Raw genomic sequence first — 12330 nt, 5'->3', positions numbered from 1 at the left:
GTCATTCTTAAATAATTAAAAGACAACATCTCGTTAATAAAGATGTTGAAAGTCCGCATCCCGATTTCACTCGTGATCACATAACTGAATCGTTACCACACCAAGCCTTCACTACCGCTTATTGCAGACTTTAAAAAGAAACTGACCACAGTTACAGTCAGCAGAAACTTACTTTTCATAAACGAGTTCCTCGTCGGTGCAAAAGTAATGGGTATTGACGGTGCTCTTCGGCTTGTTCCTCAGAGTTGCGAAATATAATCGATCTAAATCAAGGTACGGTGGAGGGGAAAGGGTATAAGAGAATTTACACGGACATCAGCAGCAGGGACATCCCGCGTATCCCTCCATCCCCCCACATCTTCCTCCTCCTCCCCGCCACGAACCCCAGCGCTGCCGCACTCACCTTTGGTGAACTCGGACGCGCTGATCAGTTCCTGCTCCTCGGCCATTTTAAAGAGCGCGCAACTCGGTAAATGGGGACAGGGGCTGTGAGCGCGTGCACGGGGTGTCAAGAAGACGAGGCGCGCGTCCGGGGAGCGAGAACGCCGCGTGTCCAGCGCAATCCAAACTTCAACTCTTCTCCAGAAAGATCCACAGGCGGCGACTCTCCAACTCGGGCCCACCACTTCTTCCCAACTCGAGCAAAGTCGTCTCCCCGCTCCCGTTGGAGTCCGCCCCCTCCGCGCGGCGCCTGCCTGCCTGACTTCCTTCCCTCCCCCTCGGACAAGCAGCTCAAGCCATTCTGCCACCACGGCCCGAGAGCAGTCAACAGCTTTAGTCACATGCCCGCTGCCTCGCGTCACCATAGCAATGGCTCGGCCAATCAACGGGTGGGAAAAGTTCGAAAACACAGAGAGGGCGGGAGTGCGTCAGTTGGGTTTGCCTGTAGGAGGCGCCGGGTCGGGATGTTCAACCGGAACCAGTGGCCTTGCTGGTGTGAGGACCAAGACAAGTTCTGGTAATTGATGGGCTCAGATCTGGCAGCGGCCAAAAGTGTCGGTGATTATCTAGAACCAGCTGTTGAGCCAGTGGGTCTTGTCAGAGAGGTCCCATAAATAACACCATCTGCTGACTGAGGTCATTTTAAAAGCTTAAAGGAACAATTTCAAAAGGATGCCTGTGTTTAAAGTAAAAGGAAATTGCTGAAAATAGTTAACAGGTCGGGCAACATCTGTGCATTCAAAAGAAAGGTTAAAGTTTTCGATAGTAGAAGCGGAAAAAGAAGTTAATCATAGAACAAATTTTAATCAAGCAAAAAAGGGGAGGAAAAACAAATAGGGGCAAGAGAGATTGATGAGGGTGTCGATGGTGAATAGCTAAAATCAATGGTAATGGGGAAAAGTGAGCTTGTTAACTACATCAGCATGCAAAATGCTGGAGGAATTCGGCAGGCCAGGCAGCATCTATGGAAAAAAATATAGTTGACGTTTAGAGCTGAGACCCTTCAGCAGGACAGGATGTCGACTGTATTCCTTTCCATAGATGCTGCCTGGCCTGCTGAGTTCCTCCAGCATTGTGTGTGTGTGCTGCTTGGATTTCCAGCATCTGCAGATTTTCTCTTGTTCGTTAACAAGATCTTTATTTTCTAAAATAGTCCAAGTTACCACTGAATTTATGCCATAATCAGATTATCAACTTGACGTGATTTTTTTGGGGGGCAGCGGAACAGTGCAAGACATTAAGGTTACGGGTAGACGTTACTATAAGTTACAAAAAATAAATTGTTTCAATGACAAATAATGAGATAGTGTTTAAAGTTTCGTGGACCGTTCAGAATGGAATAAAACACCAAGGAAGATGATAGCCCTTTGTATGTCGAGTTTCATTGAAACAGTACAGAGGCCATAGGTACAAAGATAAGTGGGACAAGTAAACAAACATCATAAGTTGTGAGTCAATGTAATGTGAACTAAATGACGATGTAAATGTAACATAAAATTAGCAGGCAACCAAAAGTTTTGGTCCAAGATTGTGGATTGAATGATGTTCCACAAAACTATCACCCAATCTGCATTTGGTCCACCCAAGGTGAATGGGATCACATTTGAGATGCAAATTCCAAAAATTTGCAGTGTTAGTAAACTTGTGTTGTTCCTGCAGAGAAGGTAGGGTAGGGGTGGGCTGGTTACAGTGATAAGGTAAAGAAGAAGTCCTATTATTCAATAGGAAATGTTAATTTGCACTTCAATAGTTTGGACTCAGAAGTTTGAGTTATGATGTGAAAATTTTTGTTTCCTTTATTTCTCAGGTTTGTAAAGGAGTCAAGTGTTACTATACAACATTTCACAGACTTCACAGTATTATCTGGGCACAGCAGAAAGAACATAGTCACTGCCCAACTAGTGGTTACATTAATTAATAGAAATTCACTTTGTTCCATCCATTGCAATCCCCACCTTCTTTGTTGCATAGATGAATTTGTTTTCTCATTCTCAATTCTGATGAAGAGTCCTTGATCTAAAATAGTAAATGTCTCTCTTTGCCTGTCAAGCTGAGATTTTCCAGCATTTTCTGTTTTTATTAAGAACTATGGGGGATAGGCAAGAAGGGGTTCATCAAGAAAAGATTGTCCATGAACTTGACAAAAGATCTACTTCTGCTCTTAAATTTTGAAATCCCTTCCATCCAGAATCCTAACACATATAATCGTTGCTTCGTTTTTTTAAGACTGCCTATATTGGTAATAATTCTTTATTTCTCATTAACACCTCCTTGAAAATAATCTTTGTTTATTTGTCCCATCACCATCACCTTTGTATTGCTCCACTGACCATTCATTATTTTATTTATTTGACCATCCATACGACACATAAATTTCTCCTTTTTTCTCTATCTCTCCCTTCTTCCCTTAACACGTCATGCCCCTTGAACCCATTCTGCCTTTTATCAAGATCATGGCTGATCTTCAATCTTTTCTGCACTATGCCCATATCCTTTGATTCCCTTTATATCTAGAAGTCTATCAGTTTCCTTTTTCTGAAAGTGTGACCTCTAATGCTAGACTCCTCAATCAGGGAAAACATCCTCCCAACAATCATTCTGTTCGGCTCTGAGAGAAGTTTTTTAGTGTCAATGAGATCTCCTCTCGTTCTTCTAAACTCATGCCTAATCTACTTGGCCTTTCCTCATAATGCATACCAACTGTTGCTGGAAACAGTCTGGCAAATCATCATTGCCTCCAGGATGGGCGCACTCTTGTTTGGTAAGGAGACAAAAACCATACACAATACTCTCTCTAGCTGCAGTCTTTCCCCTATCACATTTATTTATTTTTATTTATTGAGATACAGCACAGAATAGTCCTCTCTGGCGCTTCAAGTCGTGTCGCACAGCAACACTCCCCCCCCCCGCGATTTAATCCTAGCCTAATCATAAGGCAATTTTCAATGACCAAAATTAACGTTCCTACCAGTACGTCTTTGGACTGTGGAAGGAAACCCACATGGTCATGGGGAAAATGTACCAAACTCCTTATAGGCGACGGCAGGAATTGTACCCGGGTTGCTGATACTGTAAAGTATTGAGCTAATCATTGTGCTACCCCATAGGTACAGTAAGACTTCATTATTGCTGTATTAAATCCCCTTTTTATAATAACTAACATATTATTTGCCTTCTTAATTGCTTACTAGATCTAAGTGTTGGTTTTCAGCAGTTTGTAGAGAAACACACCTAGATCCCTATGAATATTGGCATTACTCAATTTCTCACCACTTAATACATACACTGCTTTTCTATTTTGTGCATTCTTGAGAAAGATCTCAAGCTTTTCCACAATATATTCCATATGCTATGTTCTTGCCCACTCACCCAGTTTCCTATATTCTGTCTTAATTGTCCTCCATATTCACAATGCCACTTAGTTCAGTGTTATCATCAACCTTGAATCCCTGAGCCAAATCATTTACCTCCAGAACCTAATAAAGTGGCCACTGAGCGTATGTTAGTGGTCTACTGCTGAAGCCCATCCACTTTAAGGTATGACCAGTTGTGCATTCCAAGATACTCTTCTGCACACCACTGTGATAAAATGTGGTTCCTTAAATTACTGTTGCCTTCTGTCAGCCTGAACCAATCTGGCCATTCTCCTCTGACCTCTCTCATTGACAAGGCATTTTCACCCACAGAACTGCCACTCACTGAAGGATTTTTTTTTTGTTTTTGCACTATTCTCTGTAAACTCGAGAGACTTGTGTGTGAAAATCATAGGAGATTTAAGAGTTTCTGAGATACTCAAACCACTACATCTGCAATCAACAACCATTTCACTTAGATCACATTTCTTCCCCATTCTGATGTTTGGAATGAAATACAACAGAACCTCTTGAATATACTGTATGCTTTTATGCATTGAGTCAAAAGCCTTCCAAAAATCCAAATACTGTACATCAAATCCATTAGTTTCTGATTGTCAATTTAACTGGTCACATCCTCAAAGAACCCCAGCAAATTTGTTGAACATGATTTTACTTTTATAAATCTAAGCTGACATCTCATAAACTATTGTTATTTTCAAGGTGCTCTTTATTAAATCATTCATTATGCATTACAGCATTTACCTTCCTATGATATCAGGCTAACAGAACAATAGTTCTGTTTACTCTTACCCTCATTCCTTAAATAATAGAGTCACATTGTGTATATCTATAATATATAGAAAGTCAGCAACTCAAAACATTTTTCTATTTTTCTCTTTCTACATACGCTGCTTTAACTGTTATTAGTAACACTATTTCAGATTTCTATTATCTACAGTGTTGTGCTTTTGTATTCATCTTTAATTAGCCAAGTTAAATACTTGGTATAAATAATTGAAAGAACTGACAGAGGCATACAATAGATATGGTATAAAAGGTGCAAGATAAAAAGCTCATAATAAGGGCAGATGGCCAGAGAGAAGAATAGGTGATAGACAACAGAAAGCAGATGGCTGTGAAATAAAACAAAACTAAAGATAAGAATTAAAAGTACTGATGTCCTGAAGGGTTCTCTGCTGAAAATAATGTTGTTCATCATAAAGATAAAGAAATTACTAATAAATTGGTTTAAAATATTTCATTGATATTTGCAAGAGATATGTAATTCTAAGTATGACACTATATAAGACAATAAAATATGCCATTTACTATATCCATGGCAAAAAGGAAACCAGAAAGTTTGCAGAGGGTGAACTTAAACTGCCTTGCTCAGAATTGTAAGAAATTTGTGTTATAAGAACTTTTGTTTTGGGGACATGTTTAAAATCTTACACATTTTTGGATTTTCTGAAAAAACTCATGGGGGAGGGGTGTAGAGGTGTTGAGGGAAGTGGAAGAAAGAGGAACTGTTTTATAGGAAAGCAATTGGCTTAATTGGAGATATGTCTAATGATCTGGACAAAAGATCATGTAAGATCAGAGGGGATGGATATCAAGAATAAGATCTAAATATTACCATTATTGACCATGAGCAACTTAAATACTATTCTTATTTCTAGTTACCAATACATAGTATAAGGCATTCATGCCACTTTCTTCTCATTTGCTTTAGAGATCCAAGATATGAGGAAAAACAAGCTAATATAGAAGTGAGGCATAAAAAGATGTCCAGAATATCACTTCAAGCTAAATTATGAAGTTAAAACATTGAGATTAATGTTCATGGTAATATCAGTTTATGATGACAAATCCAATCAAAAGTAATGCATTGTTTCACCAGTTAATGCAAAAACATGGCAGGGGTTTAGAACTGATTTCCAATTAACTTTGCCATTATAAGTTTTAAAAAGCAAGAGAAATGGAGGAAAGAGTTGGAGTGGAGAGAAGGTATAGCAATTCTCTTAAGAAATGCCTCTGAAATTATTTTTTGGTTTAAGATTCATAACCCTTTGAGAACATAAGTACTCCCCCATTTCAATCATAAATGAGCAAATCATACCTCCTTCTCTCTCCTCCACCCTCCGTGAAGTGCTTCAGACTCTTTGGATAATGGCTTATTTATAGACACCTGGCTAGCAAAGGGTAATTAAATATTTTGTTTTAGATTTCCAGTAAATATTTTAAACCATAAGACCGTGACATTGGGCCATTCAGTCCATCAGTACTGCTTCACCAGTTCCATCGTGGCTGATTTTTTTATCTCTCTCAATCCATTCTCCTGTCTTCTCCCTGTAACCTATGATGCCCTGACAAACCAAAATCCTGTCTACCTCCACTTTAAATATACCCAACAACTTGACCTCCATAACTGTCTGCAGCAATGAATTCACCATCCTCTAGCTAAAGAAATTCTTCCTTATCCCTGTTCTAAAATGATGTCCTTCTATTCAGAGATGTGCTCTCTGGTCCAAGACCACTATTAGATTCTAGCTCAGTCTCCTCTCCACGTCCCTTCTAACTATGTCTTTCAATATTCAATAGCTTTCAATGAGATCCCCATTCGTCTTCCTAAATCCAGTGAGTACAGGCCCAGAGCCATCAAATGCTCCTCATGTGTTAACCCTCATTTCCCAGATCATTCTTGTGAACCTCCTCTGGACCTTTTCCAATGCCAGTCCTTTTTTTCTTAGATAACGGGCCCAAAACTGTTCACAATACTCCAAATGTGGTCTGACCAATGTCTGATAAAGCTTCAGCATTACATACTTGTTTTTATATTCTAGTCTTCTCAAGATGAATGCTAACCTTGCTTTTGCCTTCCTTACTGTCAACTCAACCTGCAAGCTAACCTTTAGAGAATCCTGCAGTAGAATACCCAAGTCCCTTTGCACCTCCAATTTTTGAATTCACTCCCCATTTAGAAATTAGTCCATGCCTTTATTCCTTATACCAAAGTACATGATCATGCATTTCCTCAAACTGTATTCCATGTTCCATTTTCTTTGTATTTGTCAGTAGTAATTCATTTCTGATTGTCTGTTAGCAGAGACAATCAGCTACTGCACAACCAAGTAAATCAAGAACAATCAGAACTCTCACTAGAAAGGTGTCAATTAGCTTTTGAAGATAATGGGAAATAGGTAATGGCAGCCTGACAGTATATCAAATCACGTGATTACTTCCCACCATATCAACAAAAATAAGGGGATCAAAAACAAGCTCCCAATGTACTATTGCCCTTTTTAGCTATGCCTTTCATACCTAATCTAGAAACTGAGGTTTCATGTTGAACAGATCAGAAAACAAAACAAATAAATCTATTTTGTTCACTACCCTTTAATGTACAGCAGCTGTATTATTTTGAAAGATTATGGTAACCATTAGGGACGTTAAAAAGGTTAACAGTGTATCATATTGCTCCTATAAAATAAATCAAATCCTTTCTGTTGGCTTAATCTACCCACAAGTGATATCAATTGCACCTTACTTAGATTGGACAACATGTGTGAATCATAATTCAGATTAGTATAGAAACACATTTCAATATTACATTCTTTTCTTGTACTATATGTATTGTCATACATATTGGACTAACTATTGATAATGGAGTTTACCAACAGAAGTGCAGCATTTCTCAAATACTTGTAGGGATGATATTATTTGATCATATAATCACCATTTCTATCCCATTGAACACAAATAAGGATCTACATTTCACAACCTCAATACATTCCAAGCCACTTTCTTTTGCAGGTAGAAAATGCAAAAGCAAGCTCCCACATGTGTTCATGATCAGTGAGGCCTCTTTTTACTGATGTTGGCTAAGAGATACCATTGGACAAACTTTAATTGATCTTCCTGGAAATGGTACCTCGAATTCTCTATATTCATTTCAGAGATAAATCAGGAGCTTGGTTTAAATTTTCAACCACCAATAGAAGAGCACCACACTGGAGCATCAAAGGAAATGTCTGTGTTCAATGCATAGTGGCACTTGAAGCTGTAATCTATGGAAGAATTGTGTAGTGAGTTCTGAGCCATATGCACACTGTTAATAATGAAAACGAATCTGTGATTCGGCAAATAAACTTGAGCGCCCATTTTGAGGCAATAAAGGGTAGCCTGATTCAAACCGAAAAATACGGGGAGATCTGCTACGAGCAATAATTTCCATCGCCCACTCTAAACACCTTCATCACTACAATTCCGGGGGGGGGGGTGTCAAATCTGGTTGTCAAAATAAACCCTTTGCCTTCCTTAAGCGCCGTTAATAACATATTCGTGATTGTTTAAACAATTGATGTTAACATTAAGCATTCCGCAGTGGTCCCTATATTATGATTACAATTGGAAGGAAACAGTATAAATATGATCCGGTCTGGATTTAGCTTGTCACACAATGCTTTTTCTGTATGCTACCATGACAATAGTACCAATATAGAAACAAGAGGAGTAGTGTCGTCAGTGGCAAGTTACTAACGTTCTTCCTTTCGTCATTCGGCATTATTCTCAAATCATACTCTTCCTTCTTTTTCCTCTTTCCAAATTTGGGGGGATAGATTAATCAGTACATACAATGTCGATGTCCAGATTTACCGGACAGTAAGGAACCACAGTTTGGTCGTTAGCACACCCGCAATTTTGCTGTTTTCATACTGTTACAATCATACAGCGGTTTAGAAAATATAAAGATTTTACTAGATTCGGCTCACTACAGGAAGGATGTGGAAACTATAGAAAGGGTGCAGAGGAGATTTACAAGGATGTTGCCTGGATTGGGGAGCATGCCTTATGAGAATAGGTTGAGTGAATTTAGCCTTTTCTCTTTGGAGCGACGGAGGATGAGAGGTGATCTGATAGAGGTGTATAAGATGAAGAGAGGCATTGATTGTGTGGATAGACAGACGCTTTTCCCCAGAGCTGAAATGGCTAACACGAGAGGGCACAGTTTTAAGGTGCTTGGAAGCAGGTACAGAGGAGATGTCAGGGGTAAGTTTTATGCGCAGAGAGTGGTGAGTGCGTGGAATGGGCTGCCGGTGACGGTGGAGGAGGCGGAAACGATCGGGTAGTTTAAGAGACTCTTGGATATATACATGGAGCTTAGAAAAATAGAGGGTTATGGGTAACCCTCGGTAATTTCTAAAGTAAGTACATGTTCGGCACAGCATCGTGGGCCGAAGGGCCTGTATTGTGCTGTAGGTTTTCTATGTTTCTAACGCCTACTATTGTACACGTTGGATAAACGTTTAGATACAGGTAGAAACGCACATATTATCATATGGGAAATGCTGGATGCCTCCTAACCTTCAAACAATCAGCCTTCATTTATTGTAACAGTCCTGAAATTTATTATCCATTCATCGTTTGAGAACGAGCCCAGTTATCCCCATGTGACCAATTAATCTACTAACACTCACATCTTTAGAACGTGGGAGGAAACCGAAGCAGCCGGAGGAAACTCGAATAGTCACGTCGAGAAAACACAAACTCTACAGAGATAACATCAGAATGGAAACCGGATTGCTGGCGCTGTTAATAGTGCTACGTTAAACATCTACTTGCATGTGCTGATTTTAAAATCTATGCATTTTAATCCCTAGTAAATATGGCATTGGCACAGTCGACTTTAACTCAGCCAACAGTAGATACAAATAAAAATATTATGACTAAAAAATTGCTTGCAAAGATATGCACGGCTCCAATGAAGATATTTCAAATTTCCACTATTCATCTATGAGAGCTGACAATTAGTATTTTCTGAGTTTTAATAATCTTACCCCCAAAATCAACAAAATAAACACGATCCGCTGTGGGTCGAATGCACTGGTCGGGGCTCCACATGTCTGGACGTTAATTCCAATTAGAAGGGCCTGGCTTGCCTTCGCAGGCTGTAGGGCTTTGGTATGGATGAAATCAAGTGAACATGCTGCATTGGATTTCGGTAAGTGAGGGCACAGGTTTGGGTTCTTGGCAGCTAGTAATTGGGATGAGTTTCAGCACCAGCTAGGGCTTTGTGACGTCTCCTAACTTATAACCACGTACCTTGAAACTAACAAGTAGTCACTGACCCCGCACCCGGGGACTGCTGAATCCAGCACTTCGGATCTGATTACCCCGCGACACAATAGCATTCCACCAGAACTTTGCTTTGGTTATTTAATCATATTTGGCGCCGATCATATTTCAAAATTTTAATAATATGGTTGAGAAATACTTGGGATTTAATCATGTGCAGAAAGCTGTTAAATACTGTTAGAAAAGCTGAGCCGCAACAAAAAAAGAGAAACTGCGGCACCCATTCAGTGACATCTAAGTCACTACGAATTGTAACTGTTTGAACATCAGTCTCATCTCATGTTCCGTCCAATCAACCAGAAGGGGCATTTTCTGACAATTATAAATTAGCAGGATCATCAATAAGTGTTCCTACATTAGTGCTAGATACACACAGCAGACCAAATACGGGTTTATCTATGTATATACAAGGGTCCGCTACATGCAGACACGCAAGTTTAAAATCTATAAAGTAATACCAATGAAGTTGTTGAAAAGATGCTGCAACAAACTCGGGACATTAAACTTTGCCAATAAATTGGTAACTGTTTATTGTCATACGTACCTCGGTACAGTAAAAACATCTTGCATGCCGTTCATACAGACCAATTCATTATAACAGTGCATTGAGATAGTGTAAGGTAAAACAATGAGTGCAGATTACACTAGTTACAGACAAAGTGCGGTGCAACGTCATAACAAGGTAGATTGCGAGGTCAAGATTCCGTCTTATCATGCTAGGGAGTGTTCAATAGTCTTAAAACAGCAGGATTGAAGATGTCCTTGAACCCGTTGGTATGTACTTCCAGACTTCTGTATCAAGTGGGTGGTGTGGTGAAGGGAAAATGCCCATAGTGGGCTGGATCTTTGATTATGCTGTCTGCTTTACCAAGGCAACTACAAACATAGACAGAGCCCATGGAAGGACGGTGGGGTAGGGTGGGGGCAGGTTTCCATGATGTGCTGAGCTCTGTCCACAACACTCTGCAGATTCTTGAGGCTATGGACACAGGAGTTGCTATACCATGCCATGATGCACCTGGATAGGATTCTTTTTATTGTGCATTGATATAGTCTAAGGTAAGGGGACATGTCAAATTTCTTTAGCCTCCTGAGGAAGTGGAGTGCTGGTGAGCTTTTTTTTGGTCACACCAGGACACGCTATTGGTGATGTTCATTCCTAGGAACTTGAAGTTCTCAACTCACTCAACTTTAGCAACATTATCCAGGAAATAGGAGCACATGGACCAGAAGTCAATGCCGATCTCTTGTTTTGCTGTCACTGAGGGAACGGGGGCTTTCATAGCACCATGTCACCAGGCTCTCTTCCTGTACTCTGGCTCAGTATCATTTGAGATATGATCACTGTGGTTGTGTCATCTGCAAAATTATGAATGGAGTTAAACAGAATCTGGCCATACAGTTGTGAGTGTATAAGGAGTAGAGTTATGGTGCTGAGGAACTAGAGTTGAGAAATAATGGTGGCAAAGGTGTTCACAAACAAAAGAAAATTTGCTGTTGCTGAAAATCCAAGCAACACACACACAATGCTGGAGGAACTCGGCAAGCCAGGCAGCATCTAGGAAAAGTGCTTTTTTTCCCTCCAGTCCCACCGAAGGATTTCATCCTGAAACATCAACTGTACTCTTTTCCTAGATGCTACCTGACCTGCTGAGTTCCTGCAGCATTGTGTTGCGTGGCAAAGGGGTTGCTGCCTATCTTGATTGTAGTCTGTTGTTCAGGAAAATAAGAATCCAGTTGCAAAGGGAGGTGCTGAGTCCCTGGTTTAGGAGCCTGGAGGTGGGCTTGTTTGGAAATGAAAGGAGAGCTGTAGACAATAGACAACAGTCTTCTGTGGGTGTCTTTCACACCCAGATGCTCCAGAGAAGAGTTTAAGACCAGGGGGTGGCATATGCTATAGACCTGTTTTGGTGGTGGGAAAATTGCAGTGGGTCATGGTTGTCTGGGGTGGGGGGGGGTTGAGTTGATGCATGCCATGACCACTTCATTATGGTGTATAGCAGACCCACCAGGCAGTAGTCAATAAGGTATATTATTTTGTTTTTCTTAGGTACAGGGATGATAATGGTCTTCTTAAATCAGGTGGGAACCTCAGATTGAAGCAGGAAGAGGTAAAAAATGTCTACAGATACCCTCACCAGTTGATCAGTGCAGGATCAATGGACACAGGCAGGGTCACCATTCGGGCCAGGTGCTTTCTGGGGGTTCACTCTGTGTAAGACTGATCATATGTCTGGAATGGTAACTTTGAGTTCATATGTACTGCAGGTTATGGGGGGGGGGAGGGAAGAGAAAGTATTTATCACATTCCTTCTATTCAAAATATCCATTTAATGGATTAAGCTCATCTGCAAAGGATGCACTACTGTTGGCAATACCCCCGTCACGTTTTGCAGCC

At 40.4% G+C, this 12330-nt stretch overlaps 1 protein-coding gene across 1 annotated transcript in view; it reads right to left on the bottom strand.

The window, feature by feature from the left end:
* Positions 1 to 806, bottom strand: part of LOC134354522 (dual specificity protein phosphatase CDC14A-like) — a 140519-nt gene extending 139713 nt beyond the window's left edge. The window contains exons 1-2 of the mRNA XM_063063444.1: positions 404 to 806; positions 173 to 263 (exon numbers count right to left, since the gene is read on the bottom strand). Of these exons, the coding sequence (XP_062919514.1) occupies positions 173 to 263; positions 404 to 806 (494 nt within the window). The remainder of the gene's footprint in view (positions 1 to 172; positions 264 to 403) is intronic.
* Positions 807 to 12330: the final 11524 nt, after the last annotated feature.

The sequence above is a fragment of the Mobula hypostoma genome, chromosome 12 (genome assembly GCF_963921235.1).
Source record: "Mobula hypostoma chromosome 12, sMobHyp1.1, whole genome shotgun sequence".
Taxonomy (NCBI): domain Eukaryota; kingdom Metazoa; phylum Chordata; class Chondrichthyes; order Myliobatiformes; family Myliobatidae; genus Mobula; species Mobula hypostoma.
Note: the sequence above shows the minus strand (reverse complement) of the source record. Positions and strands in the feature narration are given on the sequence as shown.